Here is a 23,612-nt window from a genome sequence, read left to right on the forward strand (position 1 = left end):
CTATCTCTACTTTCAGATGAGGTATCTTGTTTTTAGAAAACTCTAAGGAATCCACTAAAAAAAACTGTATGAACTTACAGTTGAGCTCAGCAAAGTGGTAAGATAGAAGATCAAAATAGAAAAATCAATTGTATTTCTATATACTTGCAATTAACAATGTGATAAGGAAATTAAGAAATGCAAGAAGAAAAATTAATAATCAAAGGAATAAAATAAAATACTTTAGAATGAATACTTAAATAATACTTAAGAATGAATTTAGTAAAAGATTTACAAAATTAATACTCAGAAAACTACAAAATATGGTCGGAATAAAATAATGTACAAGTAAATGGGAAAACATCCCAATTCATGGATCAGAAGGCTTAACATTGTTAAAATGGCACTATTCCCCAAATGATCCAAAGACTCAGCACAATACCTATCACTATCTCAGCTTATTCCTTTATACAAACTGGCAAGCTGTTTCATAAAATTGTATGGAATTGCAAGGAAGCCAGAATAGCCAATGCAATCTTGAAAAAGAAAAACAAAGTGGTAGGACAAACATTTCTCAATTTCAAAACTTTGTAATATGCAATGGTAATCAAGATACTGTGGTACTGACACCAGGATAAACATACAGATCTATGGAACAGATGACATTTTAGAAATAAACCCCTACATCTGTGGTCTGTTGACCACAGACCCCTACATCTGTGGTCAACTGATTTTTGAAAAAGGATCCAAGAATAGGGATAGAATAATCTTTTCATAAAATGGTGCTGAGCCAACTGGATAGCCTTATGCAAAAGAAAGAGGCTTTATCCTTCTATCACGCCACATACAACAATTTACCAAAAAAGATAAAGACCTAAACATAGGAGTAAATCTATCACAGTTAGTTAAACATATGAAAAAGTTCTTGATCTTAGATTTGACAACAAATTGTTAGATATGACACCAAGAACAAAAAGGGGAAAAAGGTAATTTGGACTTCCACAGATTAATTACTTTCGTGCTTCAAAGTGTACCACCAAGGAAGTGAAAACACCCTTTGGAACCCTTGCACAATATTGCTGGGAATATAAAATTGTGCTGATGGAATGAAAAACAATAGGATAGTTCCTCAAAAAATTACAAACTTAGTTGCCATCTCTGGGTAAATACCTAAAAGAATTGAAAGCAGGGACTCAAATAGGTATATGTACACTTGTGTTCATTATTAGCATTATTCACAATAGCCAGAAGGCAGAAGTAACCCCAAGTGTCCGTCAATAGATGAACGGATGAAAAAAGTAGGTACGTACATACAACAGAGTATTATTCAGCTATAGAAGAAAGCAAATTTGACACATGCTACAACATGAATGAACCTTAAGGACATATTTGAAGTGAAATCAGCCTGTCAAAAAAGGTCAAACAATGTATGATTCCACTTGTGTGAGGTATCTAGAGTAGTCAAATGCATAAAGATGAAAAGTGGAATGGTTGTGGCCAGGGACTGGGGTAGTGGGAGAAAGAGGAGGCTTTTGTCTAATGGGTTAGAGTTTCAGTTTTGCAAGATGAAAATAGTTCTGGAAATTGGCTACACAATGTCAATGTACTTCACACTACTGAACTGTACACTTTAAAATGGTAAAAAAAAAAAAAAAGTGAATCTTATAATATGTGTATATTACCACAATTAAATGTAAAGTTTTTAAGGCAAGAGAGTGAAAGCACAACCCACAGTATGGAAGAAAACTTTGCATATCATATATCTGATAGGGGACTTATATAGAAAAATGTAAAGAACTATTATTACTTAATAATAAAATTCAAATAACTCAGTTTAAAAATGGCAAAGGACCTGCATACATATTTGTCCAAAAAAGATATACAAATGACCAGGAGCTGTGAAAAAATGCTGCATATCATTAGTCATCAAGGAATTGCAAATCAAAACACTAATGAGGGACTTCCCTGGCGGTCCAGCAGTTAATACTCTGCACTTCCACTATAGGGAGCATGTTTAATCCCTGGATGGGGAACTAAGATCCCGCATGCTGCGTGGTATGGCCAAAAAAAAAAGGAAAAAAAAAAAAAAGACACTAATGAAATATCACTTCATAGCCACTAGGATGGCTAGAATCAAAAAGCTGGAATCATAACAAATGTTGTTGAGGATATATGGAGAAACTGGAACCCTCATAACTGGGTGGTGCAAATAAAAAATGGTGCAGTCACTTTGGAAAACAGTCTGGCAGTTCCTCAAATATTAAACCTAGAATTACCATATAATCCATCAATTTCTCTCTACCTATATGCCCAAGTGAAATAACAACACATGTTCAAACAAAAACTTGTACATGAAATTTTTTTTAACATCTGTATTGGAGTATAATTGCTTTACAATGTTGTGTTACTTTCTGCTGTATAACAAAGTGAATCAGCTATACGTATACATATATCCCCATATCCCCTCCCTCTTGCGTCTCCCATGAATTTTATTTATTTTTATTTTTTTAATAAATTTATTTATTTATTTATTTTTGGCTGTGTTGGGTCTTCATTGTTGTGCACGGGCTTTCTCTAGTTGTGGCGAGCGGGAGGCTACTCTTCTTTGCGGTGCACAGGCTTCTCATTGCAGTGGCTTCTCTTGTTGCATAGCATGGGCTGTAGGCACACGGGCTTCAGTAGTTGTGGCTCGTGGGCTCTAGAGTGCAGGCTCAGTAGTTGTGGCGCACGGGCTTAGTTGCCCTGTGGCATGTGGGATCTTCCTGGACCAGGGCTGGAACCCGTGTCCCCTGCATTGGCAGGCGGATTCTTAACCACTGCACCACCAGGGAAGTCCCTGTACATGAATTGTATAGCAGCATTATTCATAGTAGCCAAAGATAGAAAAATTCCAAATGTACATTAATGGATGAATAGATAAATGCAAAGGGTTTTATTCATCCAGTGGAATATTATTTGGCCGTAAACACAAATGAAGTGTTGATACATGCTACGACATGGGAGTACCTTGAAAAAGTCATGCTAAGTGAGTGAAGTCAATCGCAAAGACCATATATTATATAATTCCATTCATTTGAAAGCCTTGAGTAGGGAAATCTATATAGATACAAAGATTAGTGGTTGTCTAGGCATGGGAACTGGAGGAAGAAATTGGCAACATTGGGAGTGATAGCTAAAGAGCAGAGGAGTTTTTTTTTTTTAATCTTTTTATTATCTTGTTTTTAATAACAAGGTGTTGGAGCTACAAGATTATATTTTGTCAACATAGGAATATTTTGTGCATCATTGAGAGTAAAGCATTCAGCTCTCTGTGTAAAGTCTGTGGGTACCACAGATGTTAGCAGGTGAATTTTTAATGGTTTTTTTTGTTTTGTTTTGTTTGTTTGTTTGTTTGCTGAACAACTCCACAAAAAAAATGAGTGCCTCATTAACATTTATTGTTTCTGCAAGGTCAAAAGGAGAACAGTCAACTCTAATTATAGCTATTGTGGACTAGAAGTAATGTGTTACCAAGGAACTAGTGTTCTCAATTATATTTTCATAGTTTTATTGGAAATTTTAAAAATACACATATCTCCAAAAGTATCAGATTTATAAAAATTTAAATGCAACCTTTAAAGAAAGATTCATTCATTTTAAAGAAAAGGTTTCATTCATTTTAAAGAAAAATAAGAATACTTTTGTTTGGCATCAAAATGATTTTACTGTGATTATTGTTCATGTTACTATTGAATTAGATTAAAATATTTTGTAGTAGGTTTCAGGGAACTCATTCTTTCTCATGAGAGTTTTTTGTGTGTCAGGAACTGGAAATCCACTTTTTAAATGTTTGGGAAATATGTGGTTTAGTGTAGTTACGTATAGGGGTCTCTTAGAGAATTCCTTAGAGATCCAAGAAGATAAACAACCAATGTTTATAAGGACAAGAACTAAAAGATCTCTAGAGATGAGTTAATCCTATACTCTTCTTTACTCTTTCCTCTCCTTTTCCTCATTCCCATCGATTCCTTTTTCCTTTTCTTTCATATTCTCTTATCTCTTTTCTTGTCTTCCTCCCGCCTCCTTCTTCATAGAGGTTTGGGGGTTTTTTTTATTTATTTATTTTATTTATTTATTTTTGGCTGTGTTGGGTCTTCATTGCTGTGCACGGGCTTTCTCTAGTTGTGGTGAGTGGGGGCTACTCTTCGTTGCAGTGCACAGGCTTCTCATTGCAGTGGCTTCTCTTGTTGGGAAGCACAGGCTGTAGGCATGCGGGCTTCAGTAGTTGTGACTCGCGGGCTCTAGAGCACAGGCTCAGTAGTTGTGGCTCACGGGCTTAGTTGCTCCGCAGCATGTGGGATCTTCCCGGACCAGGGCTCGAACCCGTGTCCCCTGCATTGGCAGATGGATTCTTAACCACTGCGCCACCAGGGAAGCCCTCTCTCTCCTTCTTAACGTCTATAATTCATACAAACGCAATCTCTTAACCCCAATCTGAATTCCCATAGCTTCATTTTGCACATGATCCATAGTAGCGCCAGTCTGCATTCAGTTAACACTTTTTTGCACACTTGTCACTATTGAAGGGTTTAGTATAAATCAATGAAGCAAGAATAGATTCCTTTATTCATGCATCTTATATCCCAATGAAGAGAGACAGGCAATAAACAATAAACAATGAAGAATAAATTACATACTACATAAGGAAATCGTGAGCATTATGAAAAATACTAGAGAAGACTAGGGTGAATCAGAAATGGATTTGGCAGTGAGTTGCAATTTTAAGTCACGTGATCAGGGAAATTATATCTCATTGTCAACTTTTTTTGTGTGTTCCTTGAGCCCAGTTTCCAGAGTGAAAATGTGATTGATTTAACTCAGGTTACTATAAATTTCCATTTTACACTCAGTTGAGTAGTTTATGTGGCATTTTCTAAGTAGTCATGCTCTTCTATAAATCTGATTATTATTTATTTACCATAAAAATACTAAACCAGAAATGTCCTAATAAAAGTATTCTTTTGGTGAGGACTCTTCTCTATCAAAGTTTATTAGTCTATTTACCAAGAGCTCAGTTTTCAGTATATTTACAAGGAGATTACACTTGGTCACCTGCATTCTTTTTTCCCCAGAGACCCTTCCTGTATATAAATCACTGGATAGATAGCTGCTTAATTTGTTCCCACTAGGGAATAGAAGAGAGCAGAGGAGTTCCTTTTTAAGGTGAGGAAAATGTTCAGAAATTGGCTGTAGTGGTGATTATTGCATCTACCTGTGAATATACTGATGCTATGAACAAGGGCTTATGTGCCCACAGCACAGAAAGCTCTGACAGTGGGTGTTTGCAGCAAAGTAAGGGTTTATTTGCAGGGTGCCAAGCAAGGGAGTGGGAGACAAGTCTCAGATCCACTCCAGCTTGGTCTTTGAGTTAAGGGTTTTTTTAAGGGGAAGAACAAAGAGGCTGGGATTAATCATCATCTTGTGACACTTCTGTGACATTTCTTAATGATAGTTTCAGGGGTCAGGATGTCTCTCGTTTATGATTCCCAGCCCAGGTGGTCCATGGCTTGGAGGTCTGTTAGCTTATATTGCCCTGGAGAAACAACCTCTGTTTGTACGTTAATGATGATATCTGTAATAGCAATTTTAGTACATTAACGATGTTATCTACAACAGCAATTTGACTCTAGTTGATTAGGTCAGAGGGGACGAGAAAGGGAATAAAGTTTTGGATAAAGAGATTAATCATAAACCCAGTAAGGGAACTTTGTTTTAGGGGAATTTGGTTTCACTGAAAACCAGTGAGTTATAGACATTAAAGGGTCCATTGTATAGTATGTGTGTTGTATCTCAATAAAGCGTTCAAATAAGTGGATAAATGCATTAAGAGTTTTGCAATGCAAGCAATTCAGGCTCTTAGACATCTAAGAGTTTCCAGGTTATTTAACACATCCATCACCTCAAATTGTTATCGTGTATGTGTGTGTGTGTGTGTGTGTGTGTTGTGTGTTGAGAACTCTTAAGATCCACTCTCTTAGCAAATTTCATTTATACAATACAGTATAAGTATCTCAAATCATCGTATTGACATCCTCAAATTAGACCACTGTATTAGTCAATTATACCTCAAAGTAGAGCTTGGAGGGGTAAAAGAGATTCCAGGTGCATCTCACATTTACATTACGGTTTGTTATTGTTGTTTTTGTTATTTTAGTGAAAATAGGAATTCAGTTGCCTTAAGGATCTTACAGCTTTTTACATTTCAAAATTCTCTAGGGACACAAGCTAACATTGATCTAAAATAAATTTCCTTCCAGTGTAAAATGTGAATTTAATGAAACCTGATAGTTTAATGACACATCTCACACCCTCTGCTTAGAGAAGAGTCCCTTCGCCCAGCTAGGACTGCGGGGTTCAAACTCCCCACCAGAGAGAGCCAAGCGCTCTGGGATTCTTCTCAAATGAGTGGGGGTGGGGAAGAGATGGGTAGAAGGCTTAAGGCTGTCAAATTACAAAGATTAAAATGGAGCCTGACTCTTTATTACAGATAGTGATGTCACACTGAAGTGGCTACGTTTCTAAACAAGGGTCACAGTTCCAGTTACACCAAGCCCTCTTGCTGCAGTTTGTCCTGGTCTGGGCGCCCTCTTGTCTATACTTGCTTCATCTTCAAACTGAATGAGGAATTCCCTGTGCACACCTGTGACCTCGTGTTCCGACCAAGCTGCGGGAAGACTACAGAGTCAGCCTTAGGACAGGAATAAGCTCTGTTTAAATTCAAATATTCCCGCGGAGACAGGTTACCACCAACGGCTGAAGCCGCTTCGCCTGAGCCAAGCGCCCTCCCGCCTCGCTGTCACTCAGCCACGAGGGGGCGCGGCCTTGGGAACTGTCCAATCACGGAGGTCGCTGGGGCCGGTGGGTGGGGTGACGCCCTCAACGGAAGGGCCGTAGCTAATCGCTCTGGCTTTGCTCGTGGGTGCTCATCATCCCGTAGTGGTCTTTTTTCTCTGCCGCAGGCTCTGTTGTGCTGTGATCTACACGGGTCGTGGGAGTTGTAGGAAGGATTCAGGGAGACCCCGGAAACCTAGAAATGGTGAGTGTGCTTCCCTGGGTGTGGAGACGGTGAGGAGGGGCTGGTGGGAACGGGCCGGAAGCGGCCATGGCGGGACCCGGGCCTCCCCGCGGTCAACTTCGGAGTCCGCTGGCCCGAGTCCACCCGGGGCGCCGCTCGGACCTCAGTCCGCTCCGGCTCGCAGCGTGGGGGCGAGGCGGGGCCGGCAGCCGGGACCCCGGCCGTCCTGTCCCATCCCTTGGTGCGCGGCGACGTCGGCCCTGACCCCGGAGCCTCTCTGCGCAGCTCTGCGCCCGCAGCCCCGCGTCTCCCCCAGGTTGTGCGGTGACCGCGGGAGGGTCGTTAGACTCGGGGTCTGGGCTTTATGCATGGGAGGAGCTGTGGTGTGTGAGGTCCCCCTTCCCTCCTTTCTCCCCAGCGCGACATGTTTTCTCTTGAGTTTTTCATATTTGGGGGGAGCGGGGTCTCAAATCCACAACCGTTTTACCAGCGTAGCTCTTCCTAGGGTTGGCGATAAATCCCTAAATTTCCAAATCCCTTTCGCATTCCCAAACGCCAGCTTCCTCTCTCTGATTCACAGCATATTCTACTGTTCGTCCGCCGTGGTGCATTTCAAATAGCCTCAATATTTTAATTGTTTATCCTTCTTAAGTAGAGCCACGGATGGGCTGTTTTTGAAAGCTTTATTTTTTTGTGTGTATTTTACATGAGAGGAAAGCCGAGAATGACCGCCTGGTACTATGTTGTATGAAATCCTTGTGCCTCTCGTCCCAGGATCTTTCCTGGGCCCAGACATCCTACGGAAAATCCTTTGGTTGGAGGTTCCGTTTTGAAACTTTCCTGGGTGATCTGTTGTGTCAGCCTTGCGCCTCCCTGCTTTTGTTGACCTGAAAAGATTTATTGCTTTATTTAAGTGTCCGTTTTCAGTAGGGGTAAATACATTTTAATTTAATCAATAGGCTTGAAAGATAGCATAAAACATTTCCAAAGAGGCGAAAAAAGAGGTGAATTTCAGGGGTGAAAAGAAAGGTTCCAGTATTGCATTTCACTTAAGATACTGGTTTCACTCCCTCTTACCCTGACTGTAGTTGTTTCAGAGGGCTGTTCATTACTTTTGGATGATTTCAAATGAAATTCCAGGGTTTAGACTTGCAGACCAGAAGTGTTCAAGTATGATTAATTAATTACAAAACAAGTCTTGCCATGAAATAATAATTAACTGACATCTTTGCTGAAAGGAATATATATTTGGGATTTTCTGGTTGAACTAGTAAAGTGCGTTCCAGTTTTCTTTCCTCCTTTCCACATAAACACTGAGTCTGAGTGAATTTGCTGGATTGGTCAGTGTGTTTGTGTCATTAAAATGTAATAGTGGTGCCAAGTAACTCCAGTGTTGAGTATGGCCTGTGGTGGGTGAGCTAAACCAAGGCCCTCTCTGAGCATGCGCAGAGAGGTAGAAGTGAAGGCCAATTGGTTCTTCCTGGGAAACCTCTCCTTGTAGGTTTCCCACCTGCTCACACCCACTACAGAAGGAGTCTTTATGCTGAGAGAAGGTACAGAGCCCTGGAAAGGTGGGAGTTCAGGTGCTCCTGGGGAGGTGGAGGAGATTCGGTGATTTCTTTCTGCAGTTGTAATAGTGGTTTCTTCAGGTGCAGATGTATGGCTAAGTGTTGCATCCATAATGTTGGCGCATTCAGTGTAATTTGCGCACAGGAAAGTCTATGGAGGTTGGTGTCCTGTCTCCTTGACAAAGGGTTTATGAATTTGGGAGTTCATTTGGGTCGGAACCTGCTGAGAAATTCCTCACTTGTGAGAATGGAAGCCTGGGGGAGGAAGGGCTCGCACGTGGCCAGGCAAGAGAAGAGTATGTGCAGCTGCCCGAGTTAATTTTGGGTCCCTACCCTTCTTCACCAGGGACTGACTCACTTCTAGGGGTTCTATCTCAGTTGGGAGTGTCTGGACCACAACTTTAAGAATGTATTTAACTTTCTGAATGTGGATTTTCGTTTTGAACGGTAGGGAAGCAGTGTGCTTATCTCAACTGATTCAAATATTTGCTTTTCTTTCCTTTGGATTCCTTTATCTCTTGAATATTGTGGTCCTGTAATTCTTTTCCTTAGTAGTTCCCACATAACCCCTCTGCATCCACACAGTTTGCACTGTTTTATACATCTTGTATTACCACAGTACATTTATAACAATTACTGAACCAATAGTGATGCATTAAAGTCCACAGTTTTTATTATCAATGACTCTTTGTGTTATAGGATCTATGGGTTTTGGTAAATGTTTATTGACACGTATCCATCATTTCTATATCCTATAGAGTAGTTTCACTTCCCTCAAAGTCCCTTATGCTTCATCTATTCATTCATCTCTCCCTTCAACCCCCAAATCCTTCAGAACCAAAGATCTTTTTCTGGCTCATAATAATGTCTTTTCCAGAATGTCATATACTTGGAATCTTGTGTTGCCTTGTCAGATTGGCTTCTTTCACTTAGCAATGTACTTTTAAGATTCCTTCATGTGTTTTCATGGCTTGATACCTCATTTCATTTTTTCACTGAACAATATTTCATCTTACTACAGTGGGAATGACACTGATTGTTTATCCATTCGACTCTTGAAGGACATCATGCTTAACTCTAACTCTTGCCCGTTATGAATAAAACACCTAGAAACATTCATGTTTAGGCTTTTGTGTGTACTTAAGGTTTCCACTAATTTAGGTCTCTACCAAGGAATGTGATTGCTGGATCTTACTATATGTATAAGAGTATATTAAGTATTCATGGAAAATTCTTATCTTCCAATGTAGGCATACCAAATTTCATTCCCACCACCAAGGAATGATTACCAGCAGCTTCACATCTTCACTAATAGCTGGTGTTCTGAGTGTTTTGAATTTAGCCATTTAATAAGTGTGTAGTGACATATCATTGTTGGTTTTTTTGTAATTTCCCAAAGACATTTGTTGAGCATGTTTTCATATTGCTTATTTCCCATCTGTATATCTTGTTTGGTGTGTTGTCTGTTCAGATCTTTTTCCCATTTTTTTTTCTTTTTCCCATTTTTTTTTTCTTTTTCCCATTTTTAATTGAGTTGTTTGTCTTCTTACTGTTGAGTTTTAAGAATTATATATATATTTTGTTTTGGGGTTTTTTAAGAATTATTTATTTGGTTGCAGTGGGTCTTAGTTGCAGCTCACGGGCTCCTTAGTTGTGGCACATGGGCTTCTTAGTTGTGCCTCCAGGGCTCCTTAGTTGTGGCTCCAGAGCTCCTTAGTTGTGGTACACGGGCTCCTTAGTTGTGGCATGCGAACTCTTAGTTGTGGCATGCATTTGGGATCTAGTGCCCTGACCAGGGATTGAACTCGGGCCCTCTGCATTGGGAGCACAGAGTCTTATCCACTGCGCCGCCAGGGAAGTCCCCAAGAATTCTATGTATATTCTGGATACCAGTCATTTATCAGATATGTGTGTTACAAAGACATTCTCCTAGTCTGTGACTTGTCTTTTCATTCTCTTAACACTTTCCCAGCACAGGAATTTTCCTTTTAATAAAGTGAGACTTATCATTTTTTCCCTTCTTGGTTTGTTTGTTTGTTTGTTTGTTTTTGGTGTTGTATCTAAGTATGATGTTAGCTGCAGGTGTCCTGTAGATGTTTTTCTCAAGAACAGAGAGTTCCCTTCTATTATTAGTTTGTTAACCATAAATGGCTGTTGAATTGTATCAAATCTTTTTATGTTCATTTCCCCCCTCCTTTCATTTCTGATATTATTTCTGTTTTGCCTTCTCTTCTCCGTTATCTTGACTAGATGTCAATCAATTTTATTATAATTAATATTTTCTGTGGACCAGCTTTTGGTTTTGAAAAGTAGAAGAGTGGTTTTTTCTTTTAAAAATTTAAATATTTCACTCTACTCTCTTCCTGCTTGCATGGTTTCTGAAAAGAAGTCTGATTTAATTCTAATCTTTTTTCTCTATAAGTAAGGTGGGTTTCCCCTCTGGCTTTTTTTCACTATATTCTCTTTCTCTTTGATTTTTCTCTAGTTAGAATATGATATACTTGGTATGCATTTTTGACATGTAGTGTTCTTTAAGCTTTTTGGATCTACAGCATGCCATTTATGATTAATTTTAGGAAAATCTCAATGATTATTACTTCACTCATTTTTTCTGTTCCTTTCTATGTATCTTTTTTTGTTTTTTTAGATATTCCCATTTTGTGTATTTTAAACCTTCTGTCATTGCTCTACAGTTCATGGATATTGTGTTCTGTCTTGTTTGTTTTGTTTTTTTTTTTTTTTTTTGGCTTTGTGTTAGCCTCTGGTGAAATATATTGTTTTCAGTACAGGCCTTGTGAAGAACAGAGTATTTGGTATTTATTATTATTATTATTACTTTTTTTGATGTGGACATTTTGTAAAGTCTTTATTAAATTTTGTTACGATATTATTTCTGTTTTTATGTTTTGATTTTTTGGCTGCGAGGCATATGGGATCTTAGCTCCCCAACCAGGGATCAAACCCACACCCCCTGCATTGGAAGGTGAAGTCTTAACCACTGGACCACCAGGGAAGCCCCTGGTGCTTATTTTTACATGCCATCTTTATTTCTTCTTTCCCAGTTTTAGAGAGAGTGTTTTGCCTGTGACCTCAATGCTCTGATGGGTCTAAGAAGACTTGTTCAAGTTTTTTTCATTTTTTTTCTTTGAGGCCAGGAATGATGACTTCTAAGTTCCTTAAATGCCAGATTAGAACCTGTAAGTCTCTGTCTTCAATTTTTGATGATTGATTGCTGACTGCTTTAAAACCTCATTCATTCTCTTTACCCTTTTACCCACATCTATACAAAGTGGTCAGAAAGCCTTAGTCCTTCTTCCATTGGCACTGGCAAGAGATTCAATCCTCTTAAGATCCTGCTCTTGTGTGTGAACCCTCATCCTAACCCAGCCCCTAACTTCAGTTTTTAAAAAGTCCAATTACCTTTCCTTGCTTGTGAAACCACTTCTTGAAAGCTCTGGAGAGGCCTGCCTTACTTTCCTCAGATACCTCAATTATTTAGGTAATAAAACCTTTCATACACTATTGGCAATGTGTGCTGTCATCAGCAAAGGGATTCCTATCCCCAGGGGTCAAGCTGTCATGTTCCTGTAAACCTTGTGGGAGCTTGGAAATTAGAGAAGTTGGCAGGGCAGCCTCTAGAGTGGCTGGTCAGGAAATAACTTCCTCCTGCAATTTGAAAATGGAGATTTTATGTTCTTTAGGGGGAAAGCACTGTTGAATCCTTTGTGTATTTCATACTTATGGGCAGATTCACCATCAAACCCTTGTGATTTTCAGTGAATGCACTTGCAATCTACAACTCTTAATCTGTTCCTCAAGGTTAGAAAGACACAGGACACTGTGTTCTAGATCTGCCATAAAGAGCTCTTCTGGCATATTGTCTCACTCTGTGTGCCTATGTATGCCTCTAAGCAGCCCTGAGGCACATGAGTATAGGAATTTTGTGGTCTGTGTTTTCATGCTATCTTCCTACTGTCTGCGCCATTTAACTGTAAATGCCAATTAACTTTCTAGTGCATCAGATCAAACAAAGAGAAAGGAAAAACTGAGTCTGTGGTAAATGTTACACAAGTTAACAGCACTATTTCCCCACAAGAGTATTTTCTTTCTGTCATCTACATCTGACTACTTATAAAGGCCTGGATTACTTTACTGCCAAATTGGCCAGCTGGGTCCTATTAAAAGTTTTACAGTTTTCTTGGACTCTTTTGTTTGGTGATGGGAGTAGAAAAAAAAGCTTCTAGTTCAGCACTATGTTCTTATTCATAAAAGTTTGTGCAGATTTGACCCTCTGCCTCATAAATGCTATAAATGGTACGTAAAAGGAAGGAGATGAAAGAGTTTTTCCTCACAAGGTATTGATGGTCTTAAAATGGGAACATTTGTTTCATTTGTATATCATGTCTGTCATTTCCCAACATGTTCTGGACCCTGCTGTTAGTGAGAAATGAGATGTAATGTGATCAGAGTAAATATTTCCATGTTCATTATGCTGCTAAATTTGTGAGGAAGTATAGACAGAGTAAGTTGCTGATAATCAAGTCATAGAATAAATGTTTGGATATGACAGAATCATACATAACCTTCATATAAATAGTGTATAGGGCTTCCCTGGTGGCACAGCGGTTAAGAAACTGCCTGCCAATGCAGGGGACACGGGTTCGATCCCTGGCCCAGGAAGATCCCACGTGCCACGGAGCAACTAAGCCTGTGTGCCACAACTACTGAGCCTGCGCTCTAGAGCCCGCATGCCACAACTACTGAAGCCTGTGCGCCTAGAGCCTGTGCTCTGCAACAAGAGAAGCCACCACAATGGGAAGCTTGCACACTGCAATGAAGAGTAGCCCCTGCTTGCTGCAACTAGAGAAAGCCCACACGCAGCAACGAAGACCCAACACAGCCAAAAATAAACACAAAACAAAACAAAACAAAAATGGTGTATAGATGTCTAGTCCTGTCAGTGTCATGCATCCTGCTATACACATATTTGGGGTATTTTAGGACTCGGTAGCCTTTGAAGATGTGGCTGTGAATTTCACCCTGGAGGAGTGGGCTTTACTGAATCCTTCACAGAGGAAACTCTACAGAGATGTGATGCGGGAAACCTTCAGAAACCTGGCCTCAGTAGGTAAGGGTGACAGCTTTCCTTTACTTTGTCAATTAGGGAACAAATGTTTCTTGTTCATTGATGGTCTTCCAAGATGTCCTATGTGGAAGGGAGGATGTTGGTATATAAACTAGGCCTGGTCACAGCCAACAATGAATATAGAATCTAATAATTGTTCTATAATTTCTAATATTTTGGAATCGTTTTTCTTCATCTGCAATTTAGGGAAAAAATGGGAGGATCATGACATTGAAGGTCAGTACAAAAACCAGGGGAGAAAACTAAGGTAAGTCACACTCACAACAGAAAGTAGTGCCTTATATGAGGGTCCTGGTATGTGATGAAATTTTAAAAGAAGGGACCTAAACACATAATGCCTGCTTCACATTTATTTATTCTCAGAAAAATTTTCCCCCAAATACTTTCTAATATGTGACATAGATGTTTAGTGTTTGGAAAATAGTTCTCTTGGAAACAGTATTAACAAGCCCTATATGTGAATATCAATGTTTTGATAATTCCAAGAGTGAAGTCTTCTTGCAAGTCATTTCTTATATTCAATCAAAAACAATTCAGACAAGGGAGATAACCTACACTTTTGCTATAGATCATAAAAATGTAGTTCAAATATCCTACTAATAAATATTAAATTGTTGGTAAAGAAATCATTACTAACGTGATTCTCATTTTTTACAGAAGTCATGTTGTAGAGAGACTCTGTGAAATTAAAGAGGGTAGTCAATGTACAGGAAACGTCAGCCTTATTCCAAAACTCAGTCTGAACAAGAAAACTACTAGAGTGAAACTACATGAATGCAGTGCATGTGGAAAAGTCTTTATGCATCATTCATCCCTTAATAGGCATATCAACCATCATAGTGGACACAAACTGTATGAGTATCAGAAATATGAAGAGAAGCCATATAAATGTAAGGAATGTGGTAAAGCCTTCAGTTATCTTCAGTGTTTTGAAAAACATGAAAGAAAACACAGTGGACAGGAGAACTATAAATGTAAGGAATGTGGGAAAGCTTTTCGTTTTCGCACATCCTTTAAAACACATAAAAGGATTCATACAGGAGAAAAGCCCTATGAATGTAAAGAATGTGGGAAATCCTTTATGTGGCTCACAACCTTTCAAAGACACATGATAACGCACACTGGAGATACTCCTTATAAATGTAAGGAATGTGGGAAACCCTTTAAGTGGCTCACAACCTTTCGGAGACACATGATAACACACACCGGAGATGCTCCTTATAAATGTAAGGAATGTGGGAAAGTCTTTATTTTTTTAAGTGCACTACAAATACATGAAAAAACCCACATGGGAGAGAAACCCTATCAATGTAAACAATGTGGAAAAACCTTTAGATATAGTCGAACTTTTCAAACACATGAAAGGACTCACACAGGAGAGAAACCCTATGAATGTAAGCAATGTGGTAAAGCTTTTATTTCCCGTATAGGAATACAAAACCATGAAAGAAATCACGATGGAAAGAAATTCTATGAATGTAAAAAATGTAGTAAAGCATTCAGTTATTCCAGTTCTCTTCGAAAACATGAAAGAACTCATACTGGAGAGAAACCCTATGAATGTAAGGAATGTGGAAAAGGTTTTATTTTTCTCTCAAGCCTTCGAGCACACATGATAAGTCACTCTGGAGATGGACCTTATAAATGTAAGGAATGTGAGAAAGCATTCATTACTCCCAGTTCATTTCAAATACATGTAAGGACTCACACAGGAGAGAAGCCTTATAAATGTAAACAATGTGGGAAAACTTTCAGTTGGCCCACTTCCATTCGCAGACATGAAAAAAGTCACAGTGGAGAGAAACCCTATGAGTGTAGGCAATGTGGTAAAACCTTCAGTTGTCCCAGATCCTTTCAAAGCCATGAAAGGAGACACAGTGGAGAAAAGCCCTATGAATGTAAAAAATGTGGTAAAGCCTTCAGTTGTCCAAATTCCTGTCGAAAACATGAAAGAAGTCATGGTGGAGAGAAACCTTATGAATGTAAAGAATGTGGGAAAACCTTCAGTTCTCTCACCAAATTTCAAAGACACGTGATGAAGCACACTGGAGATGGACCTTATAAATGTAAGGAGTGTGGGAAAGTCTTTGATTGTCCCAATTACTTTCGAAGTCATGAAAGGATTCACAGTGTAGAAAAACCCTATGAATGTAAGGAATGTTGTAAAGCCTTCAGTACTCCTAGGTCCCTTCGAAGACATGAAAGAACTCATACTGGAGAGAAACCTCATGCATGTAAGGAATGTGGTAAAGCCTTCAGTTATCCCAGTTTCCTTCAAAAACATGAAAGAAGTCATACTGGGGAGAAACCCTACCAATGTAAACAATGTGGTAAAGCCGTCAGTTATCTCAGTTCCCTTCGAAGTCATGAAAGAACTCATAGTGGAGAGAAACCCTATGAATGTAAGGAATGTGGGAAAGCATTCATTTTTCTCTCAAAATTTCGTTTACACATGATAAAGCACACTGGAGTTGGACCTTATACATGTAAGAAATGTGGGAAAGCCTTCGATTGTCCCAGTTCATTACGAAACCATGAAAGAACTCACACTGGAGAGAAACAGTATGAATGTAAGAATTGTAGCAAAGCCTTCAGTCATCTCCGTTCTTTACGAAACCATGAAAGAACTCATGTTGGAGAGTAGTGCTACGAATGTAAGAAAGTGGGAAAGCCTTCAGTTCTATCACTAAATTTTCAAGACGTGGTGAAGCACACTGGAGATGGAGCTAATAATGTAAGGAATGTGGGAAGGCCTTCGATTTCTTCAGTTCATTATGAAATCATGAAAGAACTCACACTGGAGAGAAACCACACGAATGTGAAAATTATAGGTAAGCCTTCGATTGTCCCAGTTCTGTTCAAAACCATGAAAACACTCATAATGGAAAGTAGGCCTATTAATGTCAGGAATGTAGGAGAACCTTCAATTTTCCCAGTTCATTCTGAATACAAAAAATAGAATTCACACTGGAGAGAAACCCTGTGAATGCAAACTATATGGTAAAGCCCTCAGCAATTCCTATTATGTTCAAATACATGAAAGAACTCTTACCAGAAACTGAACATAAGGAATATTGGAAAGCCTTTATCACACAACATTTTAAGGACACAAGACGGTGCACACCATGTAAGTGTGAGGAATTGGGGAAGTCTTCAGTCCCGTTTTCTTGGGAAAGAACTCACTCTAGAGAGAATTCTGTTAAATGTAAACAATATATGAAAACCTTCATTTGCCCTACATCCTTACAAAACCATGTGAGAATGTACACTGGATAGATACCATGTAACTGAAAAGTAAAACAAACTATTCAGTTGAAACAAATATTTTTGTAGTCATGTGAAAACTGCACTGGAAAAAATTCATGTTAATATAAGTAATATGGGTAAGCCTGGTACAAATTAATTCATGTAGAATACTCAAGGTTACAATATGGAAGAAGTGTTATAAACTTTAAACATATATTGTCCTTATCAGTGGCACATTCTTAAAGTTATTTTCTGTTGTATGGAGTAGTACTTACTTTTGCAAGTAAATATTGAGGTAAGATAATTCTGTAGGTACCCTTTAGGCAGTCATTCCTAAGTTTAATAGGTAATTTTATCCTTTACTCAGTAAAATTTTTGTTTTTATTTTGAAGACTCTTTGATCCATGGGTGAATTGAAGTATATTTCTAATATGTAAGTGGGTTTAATTTTTATATAATACTTTTCTGCAAATAAGGGAACACTGAAAAATGACACTTTGGTACTTGTTTGTTTATTGTACTGGCCTCCTGCGGCAAGTACTCAACATCCCTTATACGTTATATACATATTCCACCTTTATTTCTTAAGAGAAAACTAACTTTTCATTGGCCTGAAGAGCTTTATTCCATTTCTTTGCTAACAATGAGTTGGCATATATTTGTAAGTATGCAAAGTTCATCATATACTCTCATGTGAATTATTGTTTTCATCTTTTGTCATTTGTTATTTGTCATTCCTTCTGGCTGGGATTTGGGCTATGGAATTTGCATTAAGAGAGACCTGTGAGAGGACAATAAAATTTAGAGTTGGTGATGACCCTTTTTGACTCTGTTATCTCAATGTGAGTAATGTTGTGAACTACATTTTCTAGACTCTGTTGCTTTTATGGTCCCACGTTAGAATTCACCAAAGCCTAATTTACAGGTAATTTGAAATGCAGATGTGAAATAGGATTAGGTAGATTTTGGAGCCACCTGTACGGAAAGAGACACACAAGAAGCATAGGGCCTTTGCAGACACTTGCTTCCAGCTCATTTTCCTCATTTTTTGCTCTGCCAGTCAGGAATATCCTCAAAACTGAAGAGAGTTCAAGACGGTGGAGTAAGAAGACCCTGAGCTCACCTCCTCCCATGGGCACACCAAAATTACAACTGTTTACCAAGCAACTATTGATGAGAAAGACCTGAACAGTAGCAGAAAAGATCTTCTACAAGTAAAGATAGGAAGAAGGACCCACAACAAGACCAGTAGGAAGTGTGGAGAAACGTTACAGTCAAGACCCATTACCCACAAACAGGAGGATGATTACAATTGCAGAAGTTGTCCCAAGGAGCAAGGGGGTCCAAACCCCACATCTTGCTCCCCAGCCTAGGGGCCCTGCACTGGAAAGACAAGCCCGCAGAACATTTGGCATTGCAGACCAGCGGGGCTTACTTTCAGGAGAGTCAGAGGGCTGTAGGAAATAGAGACTCCACCCTTCAGGGACGCACATAACATCTCATGTGCTCCAAAATCCAGGGCAAAAGCAGTAATTTGAAAGGAGCCTAGGTTTGACCCACCTGCTGATCTTGGAGAGACTCCTGGAGAAGCAGGAGGCAACTGATGCTTACTCTCGGGTCATAGACACTGTGACAGCCCTTTGGGGGAGCTCATTCTACCACAAGGATACTGGTGCTGACAAGTGTGGTTTTGGAATCGTCCTTCTAGCTTATTAGCACAAGCGACCTGCACTATCCACCAGCCTGTTGGCACCGGTATTGGGATACCTCAGGCCAAGCAGCTAGCCAGGTGGGGACACAGCCCCACCCACCATATGGCCAGCTGCCTTAACACACGTTGAGCCCCCAGTTGCCCTGGCACTGGCCCTGGGGCCCCTGAGGCCCCACAGCCAGCTGTTGGGACCCAACCCCATATATGAGTGGGCCTACACCAGGATACAGCCCCATTCACCAGCGGGCCAGTACCAGCTTTGAGACACTCCAGACCTTGTAGCCATCTGTGACAGAAATAAGCCCTGCTCACCAGTGGTCTGACACCAACTCTGAGACCCCCAGCTTACTGCAGCTAAAGACCTCAGGATCTGGCTCCACCCATCAGTGAGCTGGCATTAACCCCAGGATCCCCTGAGCCTCAGCCCCACCCCCCAGCTCTAAGACACCTTGGACCCTTCAGCCAGCCACTGTGGGATTTGGCCCAGTCACCACCAGGCTGACACTAGATTCGGGGGTCCCAGGCCCATGACCTCCCACCCTGGAAACTAGCTCCACCCACCAGTGGGCCAGCACTGGCCCTCGGACCCCCTGGGGCTCTATAGCCAGCCACCTCATGTCCTGACCCTGCCTACCAACAGTCAGCAACCTCTGCACAAGGCAGGACCTGGCAACCAACTGGACCAAGGGCCAGCCACGCCTAGTCAGCCCGCTACACGAGAAGGACCCACATAGGGGGCATACCTAGAGCATCTAGCTCTGGTGTCCAGAGGAGAGAGCACTGCACACATAGGACGTCTTCTACAAAAGGCCACTTCTCCAAGGTCTGGAAACAAGCAATGTGCCAAATACATAGAAATTTAAAAAGCAAATTAGGCAAAGTGAGGTGACAGGAATATGTTCCAAACAAGGAACAAGATAAAACCCCAGAAGTAGAACTAAGGAAGCAGAAATAAGCAATCTGCTTGTTCAAGGTAATGATCATAAAGATGCTCAAAGAACTTGGGAGAAGAATGGGTGAACAGAGTGAGAAATTAGTCATTTTTAACAAAAATTTTAAAAATACAAAGAACCAAACAGTTGAAGAATACAGTAAGTGATATTTTTAAATACACTAAAAAGAATCAGTAGTAGATTAGATGATACAGAGGAATGAATCAGCAAACTGGAAGACAAGGTAGTGGAAATCACTCAATCTGAACAGAAAATAAGGAAAAAGAATTTTTTTTAAATGACAGTTTAAGAGACTTCTGAGACAACAACAAGCATACTAACATTCTCATTATAGGAGTCCCAGAAAGAAAGGAGAGAAAATGGGCAGAAAACATATTTGAAGACATAATAGCCAAGAACTTCCCTAACCTGGTAAGGAAACAGACATCCAGGTTCAGGAATTACAGTCCCAAAAGGACCAATCTAATCCATATATATATGTATATTATTATATATATTTATAATATTATAATATATATAATGGAATATTACTCAACCATAAAAAAGAATGAAATTTTGCCATTTGCAACATTGTGGATGGGCCTAGAAGGTATTATCCTAAGTGAAATAAGTCTGACAGAGAAAGACAAATACTGTATAATCTCACTTACTTTTGGAATCTAAAAAACAAATGAACAAACATAGCAAAATAGAAACAGAGTTACAGATACTGTGTCAAACAGGTAGTTGGCAGAGGGGGAAGAGGTAAGGGAGGAAAGAAATAGGTGAGGGAGACTAAGAGGTGCAACTTAGAGTTGCAAAATGAGTCACAGGTATGAAATGTACGGTGTGGGAAATGTAGTCAATAATTATATCTTTGTATGGTGAGAGATTGTAAGTAATCTTATATTAGTGATCATAGTGAAATGTATAGGAATATTGAAACACCATGTTGTGTAACAGGAACTAACATAGTGTTATAGGTCATTTATATTTCAAAAACAAACTCATAAAGAGATCAGATTTGTGATTACCAGAAGCAAGGTGTGAGGGGGAGGGGGGAATTGAAGGAAGGCAGTCAAAAGGTACAAACTTTCTGTTATAAAATAATTAGTACTAGGGATGTAATGTACAACATGAGAAAGTTGTTAAAGAGAGTAAATCCTAAGAGTTCTCATCAAAAGGAAAAAAATTTTTTCTATTTCTTTAAAATTTTGTATCTATATGAAATGAAGGATGTTCACTAACCTTATTGTGATAATCCTTTCATGATGTATATAAGTTAAATCATACTGTACACTTTAAATTTATACACCGCTGTATGTCAGTTATATCTCAATAAAACTGGAAAAAAAGAGAATATCCTCAAAACCACCACAGACTGTTTGACTTCCATTTGATCAGAGCTGTAGGCTTCCACAGTGTTTTCCAAAGTTCAACATGGAAGATTCAGCACAGTTTGGATTTTCCTGCAAGCCCACTGTGTCCATCTGGCAAGAAATTTAGACTATCGTGGTTGAGAATATCCTCTGAACACTGTTCTCTAGACTGTATTCATATAAGCTCTAATTTGTAATAACACCTTGGTCTGTTAATACTGCTGTTGACTTTGTGCTCCTGATTCCCCTTTGTGTTGCAGTCCAAAAGAACTACCTGGGAGTTTGTTCCTGTTCTTCACTGTGCAGTGACTGCTCAGACCCAGTCCTTCCATGTAGAATCAGCACCTTCCTCATATCGGGCAGATTCTCAGTGTTTCCTTTCACTCACATCTGAGTGTAATCCCTGAATATGTTTTCAGTTCTCTTTGATTGTATAAGATTCAAAGTATGTGCATTATTTTCTCTAATGAGTGCTTTTGTAGCTTTTTCTTAGAAATATTTTATTAGCTGTTTAACAAGCACTCATCTGCTAGGAAATACATTTCCTGAGAGGGTATATTAAATATCCCATTGTAATTATGGAATTTCAGATCAACTTGTAATTTTCTCCACCTAATCATTATACATTGAGTCAATATTATTGTGCATACAAGGGCAGGTATTTTTACCTCAGGCACTTTTTATTTTTTATTCTTTTATTATAATTTCTGTCATGAAATTTCTTATTCATTCATAACACTAAGCACTTAAATCATGGTGTTTTCTGTCCCCTTTTGCCAAGACCACCATGATCACGTCTGTTGTCAAGGAGAAGGAGGGGTGTAATGAGTTCTCATAATAGGAATGACCACAAAATGTGGGGTGTAACAGTAGCAGTGCACTTGAGGACTTCCTATTGGATTTTGACTTGTGTTAGATGATTTGATTGCTATTCAAGGAAGCAAGACGTTATTCTACATTGGATGCTGTGAGGAAGTGAGCTAAATTCTGTCATGGGTAATCATAATAGTTACTATCTAACAAGGCAGAAAGAATGGCATGATGCTGAAGTTAATTTTTAAGAAGTACCGATCATTAGTGAGAAGAGGGGAATTTTGGTCATTTAGAATCTTTAGGGAATTCCCTGGCAGTCCAGTGGTTATGACGCCACACTTTCACTGCCAAGGGCCCCGGTTCAGTCCCTGGTTGGGGAACTAAGATCCTGCAAGCTGCAACTAAGATCCTGTTTTTCTGGTGTGGCCAGAAAAAACAAAAAACAAAACAAAACAAAAACTTTAGAATCTGTTCTCTTTTATTATTTATAGAGATACGGTTATAGAATGTCTTTGTTTTCGTTTTGATCCATCATGGTCACAGAGTAGCTTTGTCTGATGTTGGATGTGTGTCACATTTTTCTCTTCAACAGGATATATCTAGGCCTTTTGGGGAGCGTGAGGCCAGCTCCCAGTCATCTGGAACAGGTTTTGCCTTTCTTGTCTAAATACTGAAATATTTCCTGCAGTGTACTGGATGATTTTAAAAGAAGTACACACTTAATATATGTATTTGTAATGACAAACTCCTTAGCAAATTAGATTCTCTTTTGTTATTTCCTTTATGAGTCAAATGAAGCTTACAAATTTTCAGAGAACACAAACCAAGCAAGGGAAAAAGTCAGGATACCTGGTCCAGTGAAACCTTCTTGCTCAGAGACTAATCTCTTGATGCTAATTTTTCAACATCCCTCATATGCTAGGCAGTGTAGACTAAAAACATTTCTAGTTTAGCAAAAATTTTCCAGGCACTCTAGGCTCTGGATATGGAAGTATAAAAGAAGTTCTTGAACTTCTGGGTGCTTATATTTTTGTGGGAAAAGAGAGATGGTTAAATAAGAAACCTTTGCTTTTATAAAAGAATGTAAGTGTGTGAAAGGAAAGGAAAGGATGACAGGTGAGATGATAGGGAAGGCAGGGTATGTTGTATATCTTTTTTATGGAGGGTAGTGGCCTCAGTGAGTGAGGATGTCACCACTGATCATTTTTCCACCATCTAACATCTTAAAATACTGAGGAACTGCTTGGATGTGGATGTAAACAATACTTCAGTCCTGCATTCTTGGGATTAGCAGCAATGGTTGGTATAGACATGGTTCATCTTCATTTTAGCCATAGCTAAAAGTTTTAGTGCATGTGCTGTTTGATCATGAGTTTGGACATGGGTATCTGGGATGTGAGTTTCCCCATTGCTTTTGGCTATCAGTTTTCATAGTATTTATGTTTCTGATTAGCACTTGAAGGGAATTGAAATTGCCTTTTGATTTGGCATTATCATTTTGCTGCTATTCAGACTGAAGGACACAATTTGTACCCCATGAAACTTTCGAGTTCCTTTGGGTTTGAGTAAAGGTCATCTGCACAACTGTAGCTCATCATGCATTTTCCTATGAGTAGAGTGATATCTGTGCAAGTCCAATATGATTTCCTGGTTGAAACACCAAAAATAGCTATGGCTGTTTAGAGGGCAATTATCCAAGGAGTAACTGAGGTAAGCTGCAATCAGAGGTATCATTTTGAGTAATATCTGAATGGAGTGGGAAAAGAGGTATATTTGACATCCTC

The 23,612-nt window shown here is 39.3% G+C and overlaps 1 protein-coding gene across 2 annotated transcripts; it reads left to right on the top strand.

Moving 5' to 3' along the window:
* The first annotated feature begins 6,910 nt into the window (after positions 1-6,910).
* Positions 6,911-20,790, top strand: LOC137759980 (zinc finger protein 709-like). Of its 2 annotated transcripts, XR_011073220.1 has the most exons (5): positions 6,911-7,054; positions 13,603-13,729; positions 13,934-13,994; positions 14,405-16,578; positions 18,054-20,790. XR_011073220.1 is itself a non-coding variant. In XM_068536818.1 (4 exons), exons 1-4 carry the CDS (start codon positions 7,052-7,054, stop codon positions 16,389-16,391), a joined length of 2,178 nt encoding a protein of 725 aa, XP_068392919.1. In that variant the 5' UTR covers positions 6,911-7,051; the 3' UTR covers positions 16,392-17,810. The 2 variants fall into 2 exon arrangements, 1 of the variants encoding a protein (XP_068392919.1); XM_068536818.1 differs by lacking the exon at positions 18,054-20,790 and having other exon boundaries at positions 14,405-17,810.
* Positions 20,791-23,612: the final 2,822 nt, after the last annotated feature.

This window comes from Eschrichtius robustus, chromosome 2 (assembly GCF_028021215.1).
Source record: "Eschrichtius robustus isolate mEscRob2 chromosome 2, mEscRob2.pri, whole genome shotgun sequence".
Taxonomy (NCBI): domain Eukaryota; kingdom Metazoa; phylum Chordata; class Mammalia; order Artiodactyla; family Eschrichtiidae; genus Eschrichtius; species Eschrichtius robustus.

What these genes read in the sequence shown, in the direction of transcription:
- LOC137759980 (XM_068536818.1), top strand. An exon ending in CAGAAACCTGGCCTCAGTAG is followed by an intron (nt 13,730 to 13,933) that starts GTAAGGGTGACA and finishes TCTGCAATTTAG; the next exon opens with GGAAAAAATGGGAGGATCAT. An exon ending in AACCAGGGGAGAAAACTAAG is followed by an intron (nt 13,995 to 14,404) that starts GTAAGTCACACT and finishes CATTTTTTACAG; the next exon opens with AAGTCATGTTGTAGAGAGAC.